The 18,715-nt window shown below is 44.1% G+C and overlaps 1 protein-coding gene and 1 non-coding gene across 2 annotated transcripts; both read right to left on the bottom strand.

Annotated features, from left to right (window-relative positions):
- Positions 1-3,922: 3,922 nt before the first annotated feature.
- LOC146348771 (antileukoproteinase-like) lies at positions 3,923-17,863 on the bottom strand. The gene is made up of 4 exons (XM_084848384.1): positions 17,748-17,863; positions 11,524-11,639; positions 9,839-9,982; positions 3,923-5,082 (listed from the first exon to the last, which is right to left on the bottom strand). The coding sequence occupies exons 2-4, from the start codon at positions 11,609-11,611 to the stop codon at positions 5,078-5,080; spliced, it is 237 nt and encodes a 78-aa protein (XP_084704510.1). The 5' UTR covers positions 11,612-11,639; positions 17,748-17,863; the 3' UTR covers positions 3,923-5,077.
- Positions 12,215-12,332, bottom strand: LOC146348772 (U4 spliceosomal RNA). Its single transcript, XR_014790888.1, has one exon. It is a non-coding gene; the product is annotated as a U4 spliceosomal RNA (small nuclear RNA).
- Positions 17,864-18,715: the final 852 nt, after the last annotated feature.

Raw genomic sequence — 18,715 nt, 5'->3', positions numbered from 1 at the left:
AACAATGATGGTCATGATAGTTGGGGTGGGGATGAGGTTAATGCCTTCCCCCACCTCAGCAATCAAGAAGTGTGTGTGTGTGTGTGTGTGTGTGTGTGAGACCACATCTGAATATGTGTGTGTGTGTGTGTGTGTGGCTCCCAGCCATTGGAGCTGTAGAATTTGCCCACCCCTGCCCTAAACAGTTGAACGACAGTGTGGAAAAAAAAAAATCAGTTTGTACTCACTGCAAAAGATTCCGATGGAACAAATCCACAAGAAACATCATTGAAAACAGGCAAGAAAAATGTTGCCTGAGACACAAGCAGCAACTGCTGTTAGTGGAGGAGAGAACGAATCTCTTCTGCATTCTTCCCTGGCAAGTCACTATTCTTCACCATTACTTCTATTCCATGGTACAGTGTTTTGCTCCTTCTTTCCCAGCCAGTCACCTTCAGAAACGTTTGAGCAACCTGAATCGGAACCACCCAACACCGCATCCAATGTCCTGACTCACACTCCTAGCAGGACTAGCCCTTATCACCTCCCTGCAAACACTAGCATCACCGGCAAAAACTTGTCCTTCCATAGTATCATACAACAATCTTAGTATCATACTATACTAAGTACTATCATACTTAGTATCATAGTATCATACAACAATCTACCTGTATAGGTAGTGGAGGCCCCCCATAGCAGACAGTCACCCTCTACATGTGGATGGTGACCAGAATGCCAATGGAAGAGGGCAGAGCTTGCATGCTTTTCCCCACTTCTCCTCCTCACATGTAGAACCAACACACACAGCAACCACTTGAAGAGATCTATGTCTTCTGAGACAAATAAGTTATTGTTAAACCCTGTACACATGGAAGATGATGGGGGGGGTGGACAGTCTGCATGCTCATTCCCACTTCTCCTCCTCTCCCATAGAGCCTATGCATGTGTCAAATGCCTGAACAGGGCTTTAGACCATCTGTATGTCTCATTTTTGTTTGAATGGCTACTGCAGATGTCCTCCTTACAATAGAAGATGTGAAATGGTAGACAAAGGAAATGGAAGGACATCTATTTTATTTCATTATTTTATTCATTACATTTCTATACCACCCAATAGTCAAAGTTGTCTGGCACAAGCTCTCTGGCACCACCATAAAATACAAGATGATAAGGTACAATATAAAACTTCAATTCTACAGTATAAAAACTAAAATAATAACTAAACAGGACCTAGCAGCAGTACAGAGATGAAAAACTAAGATGCCTGGGAAAATAAAAAGATCCTCACCTGGCTTCCTGTCTGGGAAGAAAAGGCCCTCTTCCTAGTAGCCATCAACCACACTTCCTTTGCTAGGGGCTCCCAGAGAACAACACTGAAGGGTCCACACATGTGTATATGGGAGGAGACGGTCCTTCAGGTAACCTGGCCCCAGTCATTTAGAGTTTTGCACGTTAATACCAACACTTTGAATTGGGCTCAGAAATGGACTGGCAGCCAGTGCAGATGGAGAAGTACTGGCATAATATGATAATGTTGGTAAGAGAGATACAGGAGGGAAAGATGAGGACATAAAGACCTAGGAGAAAATACACGTCTGCATTTTTTTTTTCTTAAAGAGCATGATCTTAGCAGGAGGTACAGGGGACAGTTAATAATTGATTTCTTAAGTATGGTCCAACAAGATGTAGAACATGTGAGGTAGTAAAAGGAGATTGCAACCATACCACAGGCTGATCTCAAGGTCAATGCCAACAGGAGAAACCTGAAAGACAGTCAGAGTAGTCCAAATAAATGTGACATGGAGATAAGTGATAGAATCTCCTGCATTTTTTTTTAAAATACTAGTAGTGATGGGGAACCTGATTCATATGGGGAATGTGGCTGGTGGGGTGGGGGTGGGGGTGGGGAGAGGAGTTTTTAACCCTTTCCCAGTCCCTTTTATCCCAATTAAAACCATCCCTTGAAAAGTTGCTTTTTTCCCGTGGTGGAAAGAAGTTAACAGATCTCACACTGTTATTTAAACAGCATGATCCAAGAGGAAAGGTGCAGAGGTAAAGTAATAATTCATTTCATAGGTGTGGTACAATAAGGGAAACCCAGTCTGGGAAAGATGGCCCCCATAACATAAGCTGACCTCCAGACTGATGCCCATGTGGGGAAACCGAAAAGACCAGAATAGTCCATGAAAGCTTATGCCATAATAAATTGGTTGGTCTTTAAGGTGCCACAAGATTCTCCATGCTGCAAGACTCTTATTATGTCCAGAGAGCTACCCCTCTGAACATAATAGTTTTGTTCTTGAGAGAAAGGAAGGTAATCAGAAGAGTGAAGTTTCTGATGTCCTGGCATTAGTATTACGCAGAGCGCTGGAAGCAAGAAGAAAACTGTAGGATGCCATTGGGAAGCAAAGAGGAGGTGGTAAGCAATAAGAGGGTGCCGGCTATTTCTTGGTGCCCCAGTGTATCTACATCTTGTTTTCTTCTCCAGAATCAGGGGAGTGGGGGAAAGAAAAGTAACAAGGATCAGAGGATTTCAAGATGCAAAAGAACTGGCAGAGCTCTGTCACGACATGTAACAACCAAACAACCACGCATGACCCATTTATACAGTCAGCAGTATCAAGAGATAAAAATTTTCCTGGACTCCTCAACTTTAGGCTGCAGTTGTGTGTATGAACAGGGCCCTACCTTTGAATGAGCCCTGCACAGAGAAAAATAGCTAACACTATCTATAGTCTAATGTAGCAGAGCCAGGAAAAGCTTCTATAAAATGGCCACCGGCCCACAGTGGCCAACGGTGGCATGGAAATTTCATGGTCAGATTAGGGCTGTGGTGTGGAAGAGGTGCTAAGCAAGGGAGTTCCTTTCTTCATGTACCATTTTCCCAATTAACACCCCCCCACACACACACCCCCCACACACACACATGAGGACTTTGTCCCATGGGAAAATACTTGCAGATATCAGATGGGTGCCTCTAACTTTTCCCTGCTGGGGAAAGAGTAGCTTCTGGAAGGGCAACGTTAATAGGGGAAATTCTAGAAGGGGAAAGGGTTAAATTACCCTCTCCCCCAGTGCCACAGTCTCAATCTCAGTGCCCCACCCCATGGCTGCTATTTTCTTTGTTTTAAAAAACACTGGAAATCCTTGCCACAGATCTTCATATCTAGTTTGGGCCTTTGTGTCTACTTGTGGTCACAAGGCAATTCTTTCCCTATTCAGAAGCCTGAACTGAAATTTCAAAACAAGGCTATTGTTGAAATTTGGACAAGGTGTTATCACTGTTTTAACTTATTGCTATTGTGAAAAACAAAATAATGATAGGGTAAGATTAGTCCAGTCATCCAAGACACTTGCCAAAATTGGGGAATGAGACAGATGTTCCTTTGATATTTGTGTGCTGCTCACAACATTGTCATGAGGTGGTCATAATGTTTTCTCCTTGTTAGGTCAACCCAAGTGGAATACATTGACCCAGTAGAAACATTGTTGATCTGAGGTGCAATCCTAGGATCTATGGAGAAAGCTCATGGGCCAGGGCCAGGCATCCTTCTCAGAAAAAGTGGTTTCAGTGAGGGGCTGGAAAAGAGGGGCCTCCACCAGAAAGCTGACAATTCCTCCACAGAAGCAATCTCGACAGTTTACACAGGATAGCTTCTCCTCATATCTGAGTATTTTGGCTCAGTCGAAAAGCAGCGCCTCAGCGGACATCTATACACTTGTCATCCACGTGCAGAAATGCATGTTTTTAATTCAAGATGTGTATCACTCAGTAATAGGGCATTAGATTGGTTGGTACCAGAGCATTAAATTCTACTTGGTCAGTTGCAGTAAGATGAATATTGTTCACAGCTTATCAGATATCATAGCAGTTCCAAGTTCAGAAGTAGTTGCTTGAAACTTCGGCAAGCAAATCTTGTAAGACAGCAAGAGATTCACAACTGCTGATCAGAAGAGTTTATTGGTAAATATGCACATCTAACAGTGAATTCAATTACAGAGTTAAAAGCAGAATTCAGACCCTCTCATGCAAAAGCTCCAATCCCTTTCACAAAAAGATATTTCACCTTGCAGTAAGACGTAGGAGGAAGAAAACTAAGGCACATGTCATCTTATGGCTTGGAGAGGCAATGCTCAAGAACGCATGCTGTGCTGAATTTCAGATTGGAAGTCGAGTTTTCAGGGGTTTGCCCAAGTATCAGTGATCTTTTTTCCTGATTTTTAAAAATGTTATATTCATTCAGTGCACATTAGTGCATAGCAATTTCCCATCATAATCTGGGCAACCCACATGTCCAAAACCTCTCACACAGCTGCAGGGTCCCTAACTGATGTACATATGAAAGGCCGTGAGGGTGGACAGGGATGTGGATCTGCCACTAGAACCATTTTCACAATCATTATGACAGCTGCTTTTACCACTGCTAACTTCGCTTTTGGTAATGAGTTCCATAAACAAGATCACGTGATCAATACTGCCCATAGGACATTAGGCAAGAAAAGAACCATGTTTCATGAAGTGCTGATGTCAGTTGAATAACTTTGGACACAGACAGCACATACCATTACACATGCACATCCAGACTGGTTTTCACTGAAGACCTGCACGTGACAATGGACAAGCATTTCAAAAGTGACCCCAATAAGAGGTCAAAGGGGGAACCTGTTTGTTTTTTACAAATCATAAGTGGGGGGAGATCAAGTACTTTTGGCTCAGCCCTATCTAGGTTATTATATTATTTCCTGTGTTTATCTTCATGGTGCATAACCAGAGAGGTATCCTAAGGGTAAGCTTGAGAAGTAGCGCCAATTACTCTGACCTTCAAGACATGAATGGAGAGTTTATAATTTCCCTTCCTCAAATCAAGGCTACAAAATACATAGACACCATCCCTCCAAACACTGAGCTCTTCTTCCTGTGGTTCTGCCTTGAAAAGTTGCTCCCAAGGGTCCAGATCAATGAATCACACAGCTGGAGTTTCTTCTGCAAATTACATGTGTGGGGTGGTGTCTCCCAACTATGAGAATGCCCTTGGATGAAATAGCTTAGTGTAGGGCATTGTTGTTGCTGCTTGGTGCCCATCACAGAAGCCAACATTTATCCTAAAGGAAGGAAAGAAAGAAATATAAGATCTACTGGAATAAATGCTATCATTAGAAGCAATGGTAATTTCTCATTCTGTGTTGTTTGGTGTGGATTATACCATCCTTCTGCCCTGTCTGAGGTTTGTAGAGGAGGTACTGGGCCAGTCTGCATGACACAACAGCTCACCATGGGTTGTTTAACCCTCGATGAGGCTGCAGCATGTGCCAGTCACCCTTCTACATATTCAACCCCTGACTGAAGGTTGTTGTGTCATTTAAACCCAGCCACCTACAATAGACCGTGGGTTATGTGAGGGTTGTTTGTTGTTGTTTATTCGTTCAGTCGCTTCCGACTCTTCGTGACTTCATGGACCAGCCCATGCCAGAGCTTCTTGTTGGCCGTCACCACCCCCAGCTCCCTAAGGTCGAGTCCGTCACCTCCAGAATATCATCCATCCATCTTGCCCTTGGTTGGCCCCTCTTCCTTTTGCCTTCCACTTTCCCGAGCATCAGCATCTTCTCCAGGGTATCCTGTTTTCTCATGATGTGGCCAAAGTACTTCAGTTTTGCCTTTAATATCCTTCCCTCAAGTGAGCAGTCTGGCTTTATTTCCTGGAGTATGGACTGGTTTGATCTTCTTGCAGTCCAAGGCACTCTCAGAATTTTCCTCCAGCACCACAGTTCAAAAGCATCTATCTTCCTTCGCTCAGCCTTCCTTATGGTCCAGCTCTCGCAGCCATAGGTTACTACAGGGAATACCATTGCTTTCACTATGCGGACCTTTGTTGTCAGTGTGCTGTCTCTGCTCTTAACTATTTTATCAAGATTTGTCATTGCTGTCCTCCCAAGAAGTAAACGTCTTCTGATTTCCTGGCTGCAGTCAGCGTCTGCAGTAACCTTTGCGCCTAGAAAAACAAAGTCTGCCAATGCCTCCACGTTTTCTCCCTCTATTTGCCAGTTACCAATCAAGCTGGTTGCCATAATCTTGGTTTTTTTGAGGTTTAACTGCAACCCAGCTTTTGCACTTTCTTCTTTCACCTTCGTCATGAGGTTCCTCAGCTCCTCCTCGCTTTCAGCCATCAAAGTGGTATCATCTGCATATCGGAGATTGTTAATGTTTCTTCCAGCGGTTTTAACTCCAGCCTTAGCTTCATCAAGCCCAGCACGTCACATGATGTGTTCTGCGTACAGGTTGAATAGGTAGGGTGAGAGTATACAACCCTGCCGTACTCCTTTCCCAGTCTTAAACCAGTCCGTTTTTCCGTGGTCTGTTCTTACCATTGCTACTTGGTCGTTATACAGATTCCTCAGGAGGCAGACAAGATGACTTGGTATCCCCATACCACCAAGAACTTGCCACAGTTTGTTATGATCCACACAGTCAAAGGCTTTAGAATAGTCAATAAAACAGAAATAGATGTTTTTCTGAAACTCCCTGGTTTTCTCCATTATCCAGTGGATATTGGCAATTTGGTCTCTAGTTCCTCTGCCTTTTCTAACCCAGCTTGTACATCTGGCAATTCTCGTTCCATGAATTGCTCAAGTCTACCTTGCAAGATCTTGAGCATTACCTTGCTGGCATGTGAAAGAAGTGCCACTGTTCGATAGTTTGAACATTCTTTGGTGCTTCCCTTTTTTGGTATGGGGATATAAGTTGATCTTTTCCAATCTGTTGGCCATGCTTGTGTTTTCCAAATTTGCTGGCATATGGCATGCATCACCTTGACAGCATCATCTTGCAAGATTTTAAACAGTTCAGCTGGGATACCGTCATCTCCTGCTGCCTTGTTATTAGCAAAGCTTCTTAAGGCCCATTCAACCTCACTCTTCACTCTGTCCTTCCTAGTCTATTCTCTTCTTCCGCTTCGGTGCATTGCTTGTTTAAAAATAATTCCTTATCTCTTCTGGCTAACCTCTGGAATTTTGCATTTAATTGGACATATCTCCCACTATCACTGTTGCCTTTTGCTTTCCTTCTTTCCTGGGCTGCTTCCAGTGTCTCAGCAGACAGCCATCTTGCCTTCTTGGTTTTCTTTTTCTTTGGGACGTTTTTTGTTGCCGCCTCCTGAACAATGTTGCGAACTTCTGTCCATAGTTCTTCCGGGACCCTATCTACTAAATCTAGTCCCTTAAATCTATTCTTCACCTCCACTGCATATTCATGAGGAATATTCGTGAGCTCATATCTAACTGATCTGTGGGTCTTCCCTATTCTCTTTAGTCTGATACTAAATTGTGCAAGAAGAAGTTTGTGATCTGAACTACAATCAGCTCCAGGTCTTTTTTTTACCAACTGCATAGATGTCTGCCACCTTTGGCTACAAAGGATGTAGTCAATCTGATTTCGGTGTTGACCATCTGGTGAAGTCCATGTATAAAGTTGTCTCTTAGGTTGTTGGAAGAGGGTGTTTGTTATGCACAGTGAGTTGTCTTGGCAAAATTCTATCAGCCTATGTCCTGCTTCATGTTGTTCTCCCAGACCATGCTTGCCTGTAATTTCAGGTGTCGTTTGACTACCATCCTTAGCATTCCAGTCTCCTATAATGAAAATAACATCTTTTTTTGGCGTACTATCCAGTAGGTGCTGCAGATCCTCATAGAACTGATCTACTTCTGCTTTTTCAGCATCTGTGGTTGGGGCGTATATTTGGATCACTGTGATGTTAAATGGCTTACCCTGAATTCGAATTGAGATCATTCTGTCATTTTTTGGATTGTATCCAAGCACTGCTTTAGCCACTTTATTATTAATTATGAAGGCTACTCCATTTCTTCTGTGGTCCTCTTGTCCACAGTAGTAGATCTGGTGGTCATTTGATGTGAAGTGGCCCATTCCAGTCCATTTCAGTTCACTGACACCCAAAATGTCTATATTTAATCTTGACATCTCCCCAGTAACCACATCCAATTTGCCCTGGCTCATAGATCTTACATTCCAGGTTCCTATGGTGTGTTGCTCTTTAGAACATTGGATTCTTTGTTCACCACCCATACCATCAGCTGCTAGCCGTCCTTTCGGCTTTGAGCTAGTTGCGTCATCACATCTGGGGCCAGTTGAACTTATCCTCTGTTCCTCCCCAGTAGCATTTTGACCATCTTCCGACCTGGGAGTCCCATCTTCCGATGGTATACTGACATATCTCTGGTTGTACTGATCCATTTAGTTTTCATGGCAAGAATACTGGGGTGGGTTGCCGTTTCCTTCGCTAGGGATCATATTTAGTCTGACCTCTCTGCCGTGACCTTCCCATCTTGGGTGTCCCTTCATGGCTTAGCTCACGATGTCATTGAGGCGCTCAAGCTCCAGCATCATGACAAAGATCTCCTTTGCTGAAGGAGGGTTGTTTAACCCTCACATAACCCACAGTAGCCAGGCTCAGACAACATGACAATCCCCAATCAGGGGTTTAATATGCACAATGGTGCCCACACACACTGTGGCTCATTGTGGGTTAAATAATCTATGGTGGTAAGCCGCAGTGTGTTGTACAAACCAGATCACAGTAGGCTTTCACTGATCTAGTAAAAATAAAAACCTCCCATTCTCATGGCATATGAGAGCTTTGATAAAGGTCTCAAGACCTAATGAACATCAAGAGCATTAGTTCAGTAGTGATGGCATGGGCTCAGCCAGGAATGAGGCATGGTGGACAGCCAGAGCAATCCTATGGCAGTCTGATGGGGAGAGTCTGAGCTGGGGGAGCTCCCATACCCAAGTCCTTTTGGACTTGCATGGACCAGGGCAGAAGATGTGTGTATGCATGTGTGTTGGGGATGGGAAAAGTTCTACTTTTCATGATGCCATCTCTAGGACAGGCATAGATCATTCTGGGGGGGGGAGGGGCATGCTGGAGAGAATAAAGTGGCTTTAGTTCCTCAAACCTAACAGTACCAATGGTGTGAGAAAACTGTAGTTTATGCACATGTCAAAAGTTTCAGATGAATCTTCATAATGTTCACAACAAACATTGGAATTCAAGGTGTTGGTTTTGACCTTTAAAACCCTATATGGTTCTGGCCCAGCCTATCTCAAGGAACGCCTCCAGCAACACCAGACAGGCCGCTTAACAAGATCAGCTTCAGATGGCCTTCTCTCTGTCCCATCAGCCAGGACAGCTAGACTGGTGAGGACGAGGGAGAGGGCCTTCTGTGTGGTGGCCCCCACTCTGTGGAACTCTCTCCCTAGGGAACTCTGCCATGCCCCCTCTTTAATGAGCTTCCGCCACGCATTAAAAACATGGTTGTTCAGGCAGGATTTGGGGTGGGTTAGGGTATTTTTAGAAATGTGATGTTTTTAATGTAGAATTTTATTGTTTTAAACCTTTTTATTATTGTACATCGCCCAGAGTGGCTGGGTGACCAGCCAGATGGGTGATTAATAAAATAAATAAATAAATAAATAAATAAATAAATAAATAGTTAGAATCAGGCAGGGGAAGTCATCAGGCACAGAGTGATCCTAAAGTAGTTCACCTTGATCCACTACTGCAGGTTGTGAAGGAGGGAAGGGAGTCCTTCAGTACTGCTAAGAGACTTCATTCCTCCCTTCTAAGACAAAAGGGAGCCCTCCATTCTCCACCATTAGTTCCATTAGTTGTATCCCATAGTTCAATGCTTTGCCTTTCTTCCCCAGCCAGCCACCTTCAGAACTCTTGATCATCTTGGAATGGAAGTAACATCATTTCCAATTTCCCCAATCACGCTCTTTGCAGCAGTAGCCCATATCGGCTCCTAGCTGATAAACACAATTCAACAATCTTGTTGGGTACCGTACCAAACACTGGTGAGACACACTTTCTCCCACAAAATCCTTCACAGCATTTCAGGTCATCTAGGCATTCATAGTCATATTTACAGGCATCAGGAGGATTGAGCATCCGGCATCTTGCACGAACCAGTGGACAGAATCCTGGTTTCTCTACAGAAGAGGTGGAGAGGAGAGAAAATGTGAAATTAAACACAACCTCATAATTGTTACACTTCTTGTACTAAAGCTGACTTGCAAAATTATGTATTAGAAGTACTGTCCCATTTTGGGAACAGGGTTCAGCACTTTGGATAGCTCCTTTAGAAGTCTGACTGAAACCCAGAGCGGGTTCACTGCCCCCCTGACATAGGAGCCACCAGCCTCCACTGGTTGCTGTACAAGTGGTCAAAATGAGGCATTTTAAAATGTGAAAGGGGGGAGGACCCTCTCCTCAGCTACCTCATCTTCTAAAGTCAGGTAAGCAACCCCTCCCTGAAAAATTTGGAGAGCTTCACCTATCCTCCACTCATCATGGGAGTAGTTATTCCCTTCCCCCACCCCTCTACCACAAATGTCAACTATTTATTAATTAATTAATTCATTCATTCATTCATTCATTCCATTTCATTTCTATACCACCCAATAGCCAAAGCTCTCTGGGTGATTCACAAAACTTAAAACCAAAAAACACACAGTAAAACAATATAAAATATAAAAGCATCAAAACCACAATATAACAATACAAACAGGATAAAACCAGAATAAAACCTAGCAGCAATGCAGAGATTTAAAATACAGATTTAAAATACAGATTTAAAACAGCAAAGCTAAAAGACTAGAAAGCTAAAATGCCTGGGAAAATAAAAAGGTCTTCACCTGGCAGCGGAAGAAATACGAAGTAGGTGTGAGGTGAACCTCATTAGGGAGCTCATTCCACAGCCGGGACGCCACAGCAGAAAAGGCCCTCCTCCTAGTAGCCACCCACCGCACTTCCTTTGGTGGGGGATCACGGAGAAGGGCCGCTGAGGATGATCTTAAGGTCTAGGCAGGCACAGATGGGAGGAGGCGAAACTTCAGAAAACCTGGCCCCAAGCCATTTAGGGCTTTGAATGTTAATACCAGCGCTTTGAATCGGGCCCGGAAATGGACTGGCAGCTGGTGCAGCTGGAAAAGTACCTAAAGATGGTGTTTTAAAAAGCCCCACCCTATCTTGATCCAAGGACCAATTGAGCTCACCTGCCACTTCCTGACCTGCCAGACCCATTGAGCTCTGCCCCCTGATCCACCAAAACTCACTACGCTCACCCTCTGGCTTGCCAAAATCCCACCAGGCTTGACCCCAGACCAGCCCACAGTTTGATGGTCACATGTTGTGTAGGCAATGTCCTTTACACAGATTGCATAGGATGGCATAATGGGGCGGGGGGGGGACACCAATGCCCATCTTTAAGGCAAAGGGATTCTTCTGTTCTGTATCTTGGAACAGTGGAGGCTGGTGGCTCCAATGTCAGTGGGGTAGTGAATCCGCTACGGGCTTCAGTCTGTAGAAGCACCTTGGATAGCGCTTTTAGCATTCTGACTGGTTCTGACTGAAACTTGGAGTGGATACCCTCCCCCACCGTCTTGGAGCCACCAGTCTCCACTGCCGTGGAATATAGAAACGTGCTACAGAAATGTGATAAATAAAAAAACACCCCTTGCAGCAGACCTACCTTTGGGGATTCTTGAACCAGATGCAGGTGGCATCTCTAGACAAAGGATGAGGAGGCTCACAAGAAGGAAGGCGCCCAATGTCTTCATGGTGCTAGCAGGAACCAGCTCTTAGAGCCTAGGACAGAGCTAGGCTGTTATTTATATTGGTAGGGCTGGGTCATTATCATCTCACACCCTCATACCTAGCCGGTTGCTAAGTGGGTTGTGTTGTATATTATTTTCCATCCACATCCTTCTTGCAATAACAGATACTAGAATAAATGGGCCATAATCCATCACATGTCAACATGTCTAGTACTTAACCTTTTCATATCACTGTACAAGGCAGGGCCAAACTAGGCATGACATTTGTCACATAGTTTGTCCTTGTGTGATTTTTTTTTCCTTTTTCACAAATAGCTGTCATGGGGTGGGAGAAATTCAGACAAATTTACACCGTGGCATGGGCAGGGGAGCTTTCCTCCTATTGCAAATAGCAGGCACAGACGGGGTGATTCTGGTGACGAGTGCAACAGGAGCAAAGGGTTAAAGCCTCCTTCCCCCATGCCATGGTCCTGATGCAGTTCAGCCGTCGTCGTCTCCCACCCCCATGGGTCAGCTATTTGTAAAAGAACAAAGAGAAAAAAGCAATCCTGCACAGGCAAACTACATGACAAACCTTACATACTCCCTTCCTTTTTTTTCTTTTTCCTTTTTTTCTGACTATATTTCAAGTCGTCATGGTGGAGTATTGGGAAAAGTTTTCAATTAGCAATAATCGCGCCTTGGATTAACCTCATTGGCTACGATTCTGCCCCTGCGCAAATCTACTCCCTTCCTGTGAAAGGAAGAAATTTGCTTCTCCAGTCTGAAGTATGAGAAAGGCAAAGAGAGATAAAGGGAGACAGGGAAACAAAGAAGAGGTTTTAAAAATTTTCATAAAGTTAAAACCTTTTCCTGTTTGTTAACTAGCAAAGTTAACTGAAGGAAGAACATTACTTGTCTATTACTGAGACATAACCTCCCATTCAGGAATAGAAATGGATGGTGTCATCAAGAGGGGATGGCCATGTTTCTGAAGCTAATAGATGAAACGATTTGGCCATTGCTGACACCATGTTTGATTAATTGACCTGAAAAAGGCCTGTTTTTTCTAAGAGTGTTATTTCAGCTAACTTCAATAAGTGGATATATGAAGTGGATACTAAAGATATTGCAGATTGTTTACAATCATGAATCGTTTGGGAATGAGAGAAATTGTTATATAAGCCTCAATCAAGCGATCAAATTCAACAAGATTCACATAAGCAGCAGGCAAGATCAATAGGGTTAGGCACACCTAGCTTTTGCAACGAGGGTCTAATATGCAGAACCCCAGGTGCAGTGGAGGCAGGGCTCTCAGGGATGCAGCCATGGCACTTTTTCATTAGCAGGGACTCTTGAGGTCATCTGCCACCCCCCCTCAGAATTCCCTGTTCCCTCTGAGCTTAGCTGCGATCCTCACTGTAGATGTGGGGGGGAATGAATTTTCCAAGCAACAATATACTGTTCCATGTTGGAATGCAAAGTATTTGGGATGACTTGGTCTGGAATGGGCAATTAAGACCTATTCACTTTACCAAAGATGTGCTCCTGGTGGAGATGAAAATGCCTAGAACTGGTTTGTTGATATGGATTGTCACAGCTGCCTGAAACTGTGGGGCTGCCCTTGGAGACTGTCACAAGGAGCTCCTGCATTTACAAATTTACCACTACGCCCCTCTCTCTCTCTCTCTCTCTCTCTCTCTCTCTCTCTCCCTCTGTAGTTCAATACAGCTAATGCGAAGAGAAAACTCACTGGAAAAGACCCTGATGCTGGGAAAGATTGAAGGCAAAAGGAGAAGGGGACGGCAGAGGATGAGATGGCTAGATAGCATCACAATGAATGAAAGCAGTGACAGATTTCAATGACTGAACAACAACAACAAATAATGAAGGAGCTTAGGGAAGGCTAATGGGTAATGCTGGGGCACTAAGAGAGTGTGCAAGGGGGCTGTTTAAATGAGAAGCGATCTGTCCATGAAGGCTGATTTGAGGTGGTGAAGCTTCCATAGAGTATCATATTTTGAAAGCCTAAAATGTTTGTGTGTGAGTGAGTGAGTGAGTGAGTGAGTGAGTGAAAAAGATTTTAACACCCTGCATTTTTTTTTCAGATGTCCAATTGAAATTGTTGTTCAGTCGTTAAGTCGTGTCCAACTCTTCGTGACCCCATGGACTATAGCACACCAAGCCTTCCTGTCCTCCGCTCTCTCCAGGAGTTTGCTCAAGTTCATATTCATTGCATCGGTGATGCTATCTAGCCATCTCATCCACTGCTGTCCCCTTCTCCTTTTGCCTTCAACTTTCACAGCATCAGGGTCTTTTCCAGGGAGTTTTCTCTTTGCATTAGGTGGCCAAAATATTTGAGCTTCAGCTTCAGTATCTGTCCTTCCAATGAGCACTCAGGGTTGATTTCCTTTAGGATTGACTGATTTGACCTCCTTGCAGTCCAGGGGACTCATAAGAGTCTTCTCCAGCACCACAGTTCGAAAGCATCAATTCTTTGGCGCTCAGCCTTCCTTATAGTCCAGCTCTCACAGCCATGCTACTGGGAAAATCATAGCTTTGATTATATGAACCTTTGTCGGCAAGGTGATGTCTCTGCTTCTTACTATGCTGTCTAGGTTTGCCACAGTTTTCCTCCCAAGGAGCAAGTGGCTTTTAATTTCATGGCTACAGTCATTGTCGGTGGTGCTCTTGGAGCCCAAGGAAATGAAATCTGTCACTGCTTCCATTTCTTCCCCTTCTATATGCCAGGAAGTGATGGGGCCAGATGCCATGATCTTCGTTTTTTTAATTTTGAGTTTCAAACCAGCTTTTGTACTCTCCACTTTCACCCTCAACAGGAGCTCTTTAGATCTTCTTCACTTTCTGCCATTAGGGTGGTATCGTCTGCGTATTTGAGGTTGTTGATAATTCTCCCAGCAGTCTTAATTCCAACCTGTGATTCATCCAACCTGGCGTTTCTCATGATGTACTCTGCATATAAGTTAAATAGGCAGGGTGACAATATGCAGCCTTGTCGTACTCCTTTCCCAGTTTTGAACCAATCGGTTGTTCCATGTCCGGTTCTTACTGTTGCTTCTTGACCCTCGTACAGGTTTCTCAGGAGACAAGTAAGGTGGTCTGGTGCTCCCATCTCTTTCAGAATTTGCCACAGTTTGCTGTGATCCACACAATCAAAGGCTTTAGCGTAGTCAATGAAGCAGAAATAGACGTTTTTCTGGAATTCTCTTGCTTTCTCCATGATCCAGCGAATGTTGGCGATTTGATCTCTAGTTCCTCTGCCTCTTCGAAACCCAGCTTGTACTTCTGGTAGTTCTCAGTTCACATACTGCTGAAGTCTAGCTTGTAGGATTTTGAGCATCACCTTGCTGGCATGTGAAATGAGCACAATTGTACGGTAGTTTGAACACTCTTTGGTGTTGCCCTTCTTTGGAATTGCAATATAATTGTAACCTTTTCCAGTCTTGTGGCCACTGCTGAGTGTTCCAAATTTGTTGGCATATTGAGTGCAGCACTTTAACAGCATCATCTTTGAGGATTTTAAATAGCTCAGCTGGAATACTGTCATCTCCGCTAGCTTTGTTGTTAGTAATGCTTCCTAAGGCCCACTTGACTTCACTCTCTAGGATGTCCGGCTCAAGTTCAGTGACTGCACTGTCATGGCTATCAGGGACATTAAGATCTTTCCTGTATAGTTCTTCTGTGTATTCTTGCCACCTCTTCTTAATCTCATCTGCTTCTGTTAGATCCCTGCCTTCTTTGTCCTTTATCATGCCTGTCTTTGCATAAAACGTTCCCTTGAGATCTCCGATTTTCTTGAAAAGATCTCTAGTCTTTCCCATTCTATTGTTTTCCTCGATTTCTTTGCATTGTTCATTTAAGAAGGCCTTCTTGTCTCTCCATGCTATTCTCTGGAACTCTGCATTCAGTTGGATATATCTTCCCCTTTCTCCCTTGCTTTTCACTTCCCTTCTTTCCTCAGCTACTTGTAAAACCTCATGAGACAGCCACTTTGCTTTCTTGCATTTCTTTTTCTTTGGGATGGATTGAGTTGCTGCCTCTGTCCTGAACAATGTTACGGACCTCCGTCCATAGTTCCTCAGACACTCTGTCTATCAGATCTAATCCTTTAAATCTATTCATCACCTCCACTGTATATTCATAAGGGATATGATTTAGGTCCTACCTGAATGGTTTAGTGGTTTTCCCTACGTTCTTCAATTTCAGCCGAAATTTTGCAGTAAGAAACTCATGATCTGAGCCACAGTCCGCTCCAGGTCTTGTTTTTACTGACTGTATAGAGCTTCTCCATCTTTGGCTGCAAAGGACATAATCAATCTGATTTTGATATTGACCATCTGGTGATGTCCATGGGTAGAGTCGCCTCTTGTGCTGTTGGAAAAGAGTGTTTGCTATGGTCAGCGTGTTCTCTTGGCAGAACTCTATTATCCTTTGTCCTGCTTCATTTTGTACACCAAGGCCTTGCTTGCCTGTTATCCCGGTGATTTCTTGACTTCCTACTTTAGCATTCCAATCCCCTATGATGAAGAGGACATCTTTTTTTGGTGTTAGTTCTAGAAGGTTTCATAGAACCGATCAACCTCAGTTTCTTCGGCCTCACTGGTTGGGGCATAGACTTGAATTACTGTGATGTTGAATGGTTTGCCTTGGTTCGTACTGAGATCATTCTATCGTTTTTAAGATTGTACCCCAGTACTGCTTTTCCCACCCTTTTATTGACTATGAGTGCTACTCCATTTCTTCTAAGGGATTCTTGCCCACAGTAGTAGATAAATACCCCTGCCTTACTCTCAGCTGCAGTGTTTTTGGATCCCAGTTGAAGGCTGTAAATCTTACAAGGTTGTATAATCTTAGAAGGACGCATGGCTGTGAAGGGGCGTGGCTGTGACGATCATGAAGGGACCCTGCACTTCTGAATTTGCCACTACACTACTACCCAGGTGAGAGATAATTGTTTGCAGTGTACGCAACCCCAGTCCTGGTTAAGTCCATAATGCCACCTCTGTCAATGAATTTCAATTCAGCAGCAGTATCTTCTCTATCTATCATTTCCCTCCAACCTTAGAATCCTAACCTATTGACTTTTTTTCCCCTTTCCTCTCTCCCTGCCCCACCCAAGCCTTTTTTCTTTTGTGTCATGTGTTTTAGATTATAAACCTGCTGGCAAGGACTATCTTGTTTTTAATCTGTATATAGCACTTAGCAAATTTAAGGTGCTTTATAAATATTGCTACTACTAGTAGCAGTCATCGTCGTAATAGTAGTAAATCTTTTGACTATGTTCTATCACCTTTTGAGAGACTCAAGGGACAAAACCAGCCAGGTAGCCAACTTACAATGGGAGAGGAAGTTCTGGGTTTTTAAAAATTGCAACCCAGAAAAACTTTCTAACCTGTCCACCGACGGGGCTGGCGGAGAGAGGGGCAGGGTGTGTGCGGTGTTGCTGAACTTGTGCTCTCTGGCCAAGTGAAGTAGCTAAAAAAAAAGAGCCAGGAAACAACTGAATTGTTGCGAACCGCCAAGAGAGCTTCGGCTATTGGGCAATATAGAAACAAAATGAATAAAAAACACAACACAATACAATAACTGAACTGCTGTGCTCAAGCCATTGCTGAGGCATGCTGCTGCCACTCAGTTGGAGGTGGTTCTAGGGACTGTGGTGGCTCATGTATTGGCAGGGATAGCCAGAGGTAGCGGCCGAAGAGGCAATACGTGAATTGACAACAGACCGTACAGTGGAGAAGCATGCAGGGAGGCCGAAGGTAATATGCACTGAGCAGCTACCACTGCTGAGTGGCCCAAGGCCTCACTAAACGGCATCACTTGGCAGAGGCAGGAAGTGTTTGGGGTTGCAGAGGGCAGGGGCACAGCTGTCAAACAGCCAGCTGTTGAGTGGACCACGGTATTGGCACATGCCCGTGCTGAGCACTGCTGGTCATTCAAAAGACACACTCCCGTGCCATGCAAAGCCACCCAGTGCACCTAGGGCAGCCGCTTATGAGTTGCCAAAAAAGAAGAAATACATCACAAAACAGAGGACAAAAGAGGATGCCAATTTGCATAACATTTGCATATGCTGCTTTATATTCAGATCTAGAAATAATTGTTACAATTTCAATAGAAACACAGTACATCTCACCATAGTTTGGAAGACTGTGATCAGGTGAACTGTGTCTGCTGTCCTGGTGCTAACTGTTGATGGGCAGCAGTTCTTCTGGTTCTTTATCTTTACACCAGAATTGGACTGGACAGCCCTACAAATAGAGGACACCTTCAATAGAGGATTGTCCTCTGACAGCTCTTCAAATAGAGGACTGTCTTCTGTCCAAAAAAGGACATCTGGCCACCCTATGACATCCACCAGTAATGACACAAGTTCCTTTCCGCACTCTGTCCCCACATGGCAGCCAAGTACCATCTTCACAGACCCCTCCGCATATAGTCATTTCATCCAGGTTATGAAAGAGGTAAAGGATCAGGGTGTGAGCAACCATCTTCCCTCTGGCTGAGGTCAAGGGAGCCCAAGTCTTGACCCACCCCTTTCCTTGCACCATGTAAATGATACTGGCTTCAAGTCTGTAGTGAGGGAAGGAAAGATTAAGAAGGTATTTCTGTTCTGTCTCTCCAACCCTCTTCCCAGATCTTCAAAGGCTCTACTTTACAAATGAACAACACCCAAACTAAAAAGCAATTCCCAGTTAGTTTGAATCCAAAAAGGCATAATTAATTGTCCCCACGCCTGTGAAAGGCAGTATGTACTAATTAGATGACTTCAATAAGTTACACTGGTGTTCATCTCTCTTATCTGCATGTGGGCTGAGGATGAGTGATGCCTGAACTAGGCCTAATTAACCCAATCACTTTGATCACCACAGAAGGGTGTGTACATTCATTCCCAAATGCAGGTTGCCTGTAAAATCTGGCTTGGACTTCTTCTGTTCCCTTTCCCTTCCCTTCTGCACAGCTGGCTGGGCAACAGCAGCATTCACGGATCTCTCTCCTCCAACTGAACACATGACTGGTGCAGGGGAGGAGATGCTTTCACTGCTTCCGCTTCCAATGTGAAAACCTGTGTGCAGCCAAGGATGAGGGGAGGAATTTGGGACT

This window comes from Heloderma suspectum, chromosome 4, assembly GCF_057233095.1.
Source record: "Heloderma suspectum isolate Gila_16-S chromosome 4, 16-S_ref, whole genome shotgun sequence".
NCBI classification, from domain to species: domain Eukaryota; kingdom Metazoa; phylum Chordata; class Lepidosauria; order Squamata; family Helodermatidae; genus Heloderma; species Heloderma suspectum.
Note: the sequence above shows the minus strand (reverse complement) of the source record. Positions and strands in the feature narration are given on the sequence as shown.

What these genes read in the sequence shown, in the direction of transcription:
- LOC146348771 (XM_084848384.1), bottom strand. Translation starts at nt 11,611, where the DNA reads ATGAAGACATTGGGCGCCTTCCTTCTTGTGAGCCTCCTCATCCTTTGT. An exon ending in TGGTTCAAGAATCCCCAAAG is followed by an intron (nt 9,983 to 11,523) that starts GTAGGTCTGCTG and finishes CCTCTTCTGTAG; the next exon opens with AGAAACCAGGATTCTGTCCA.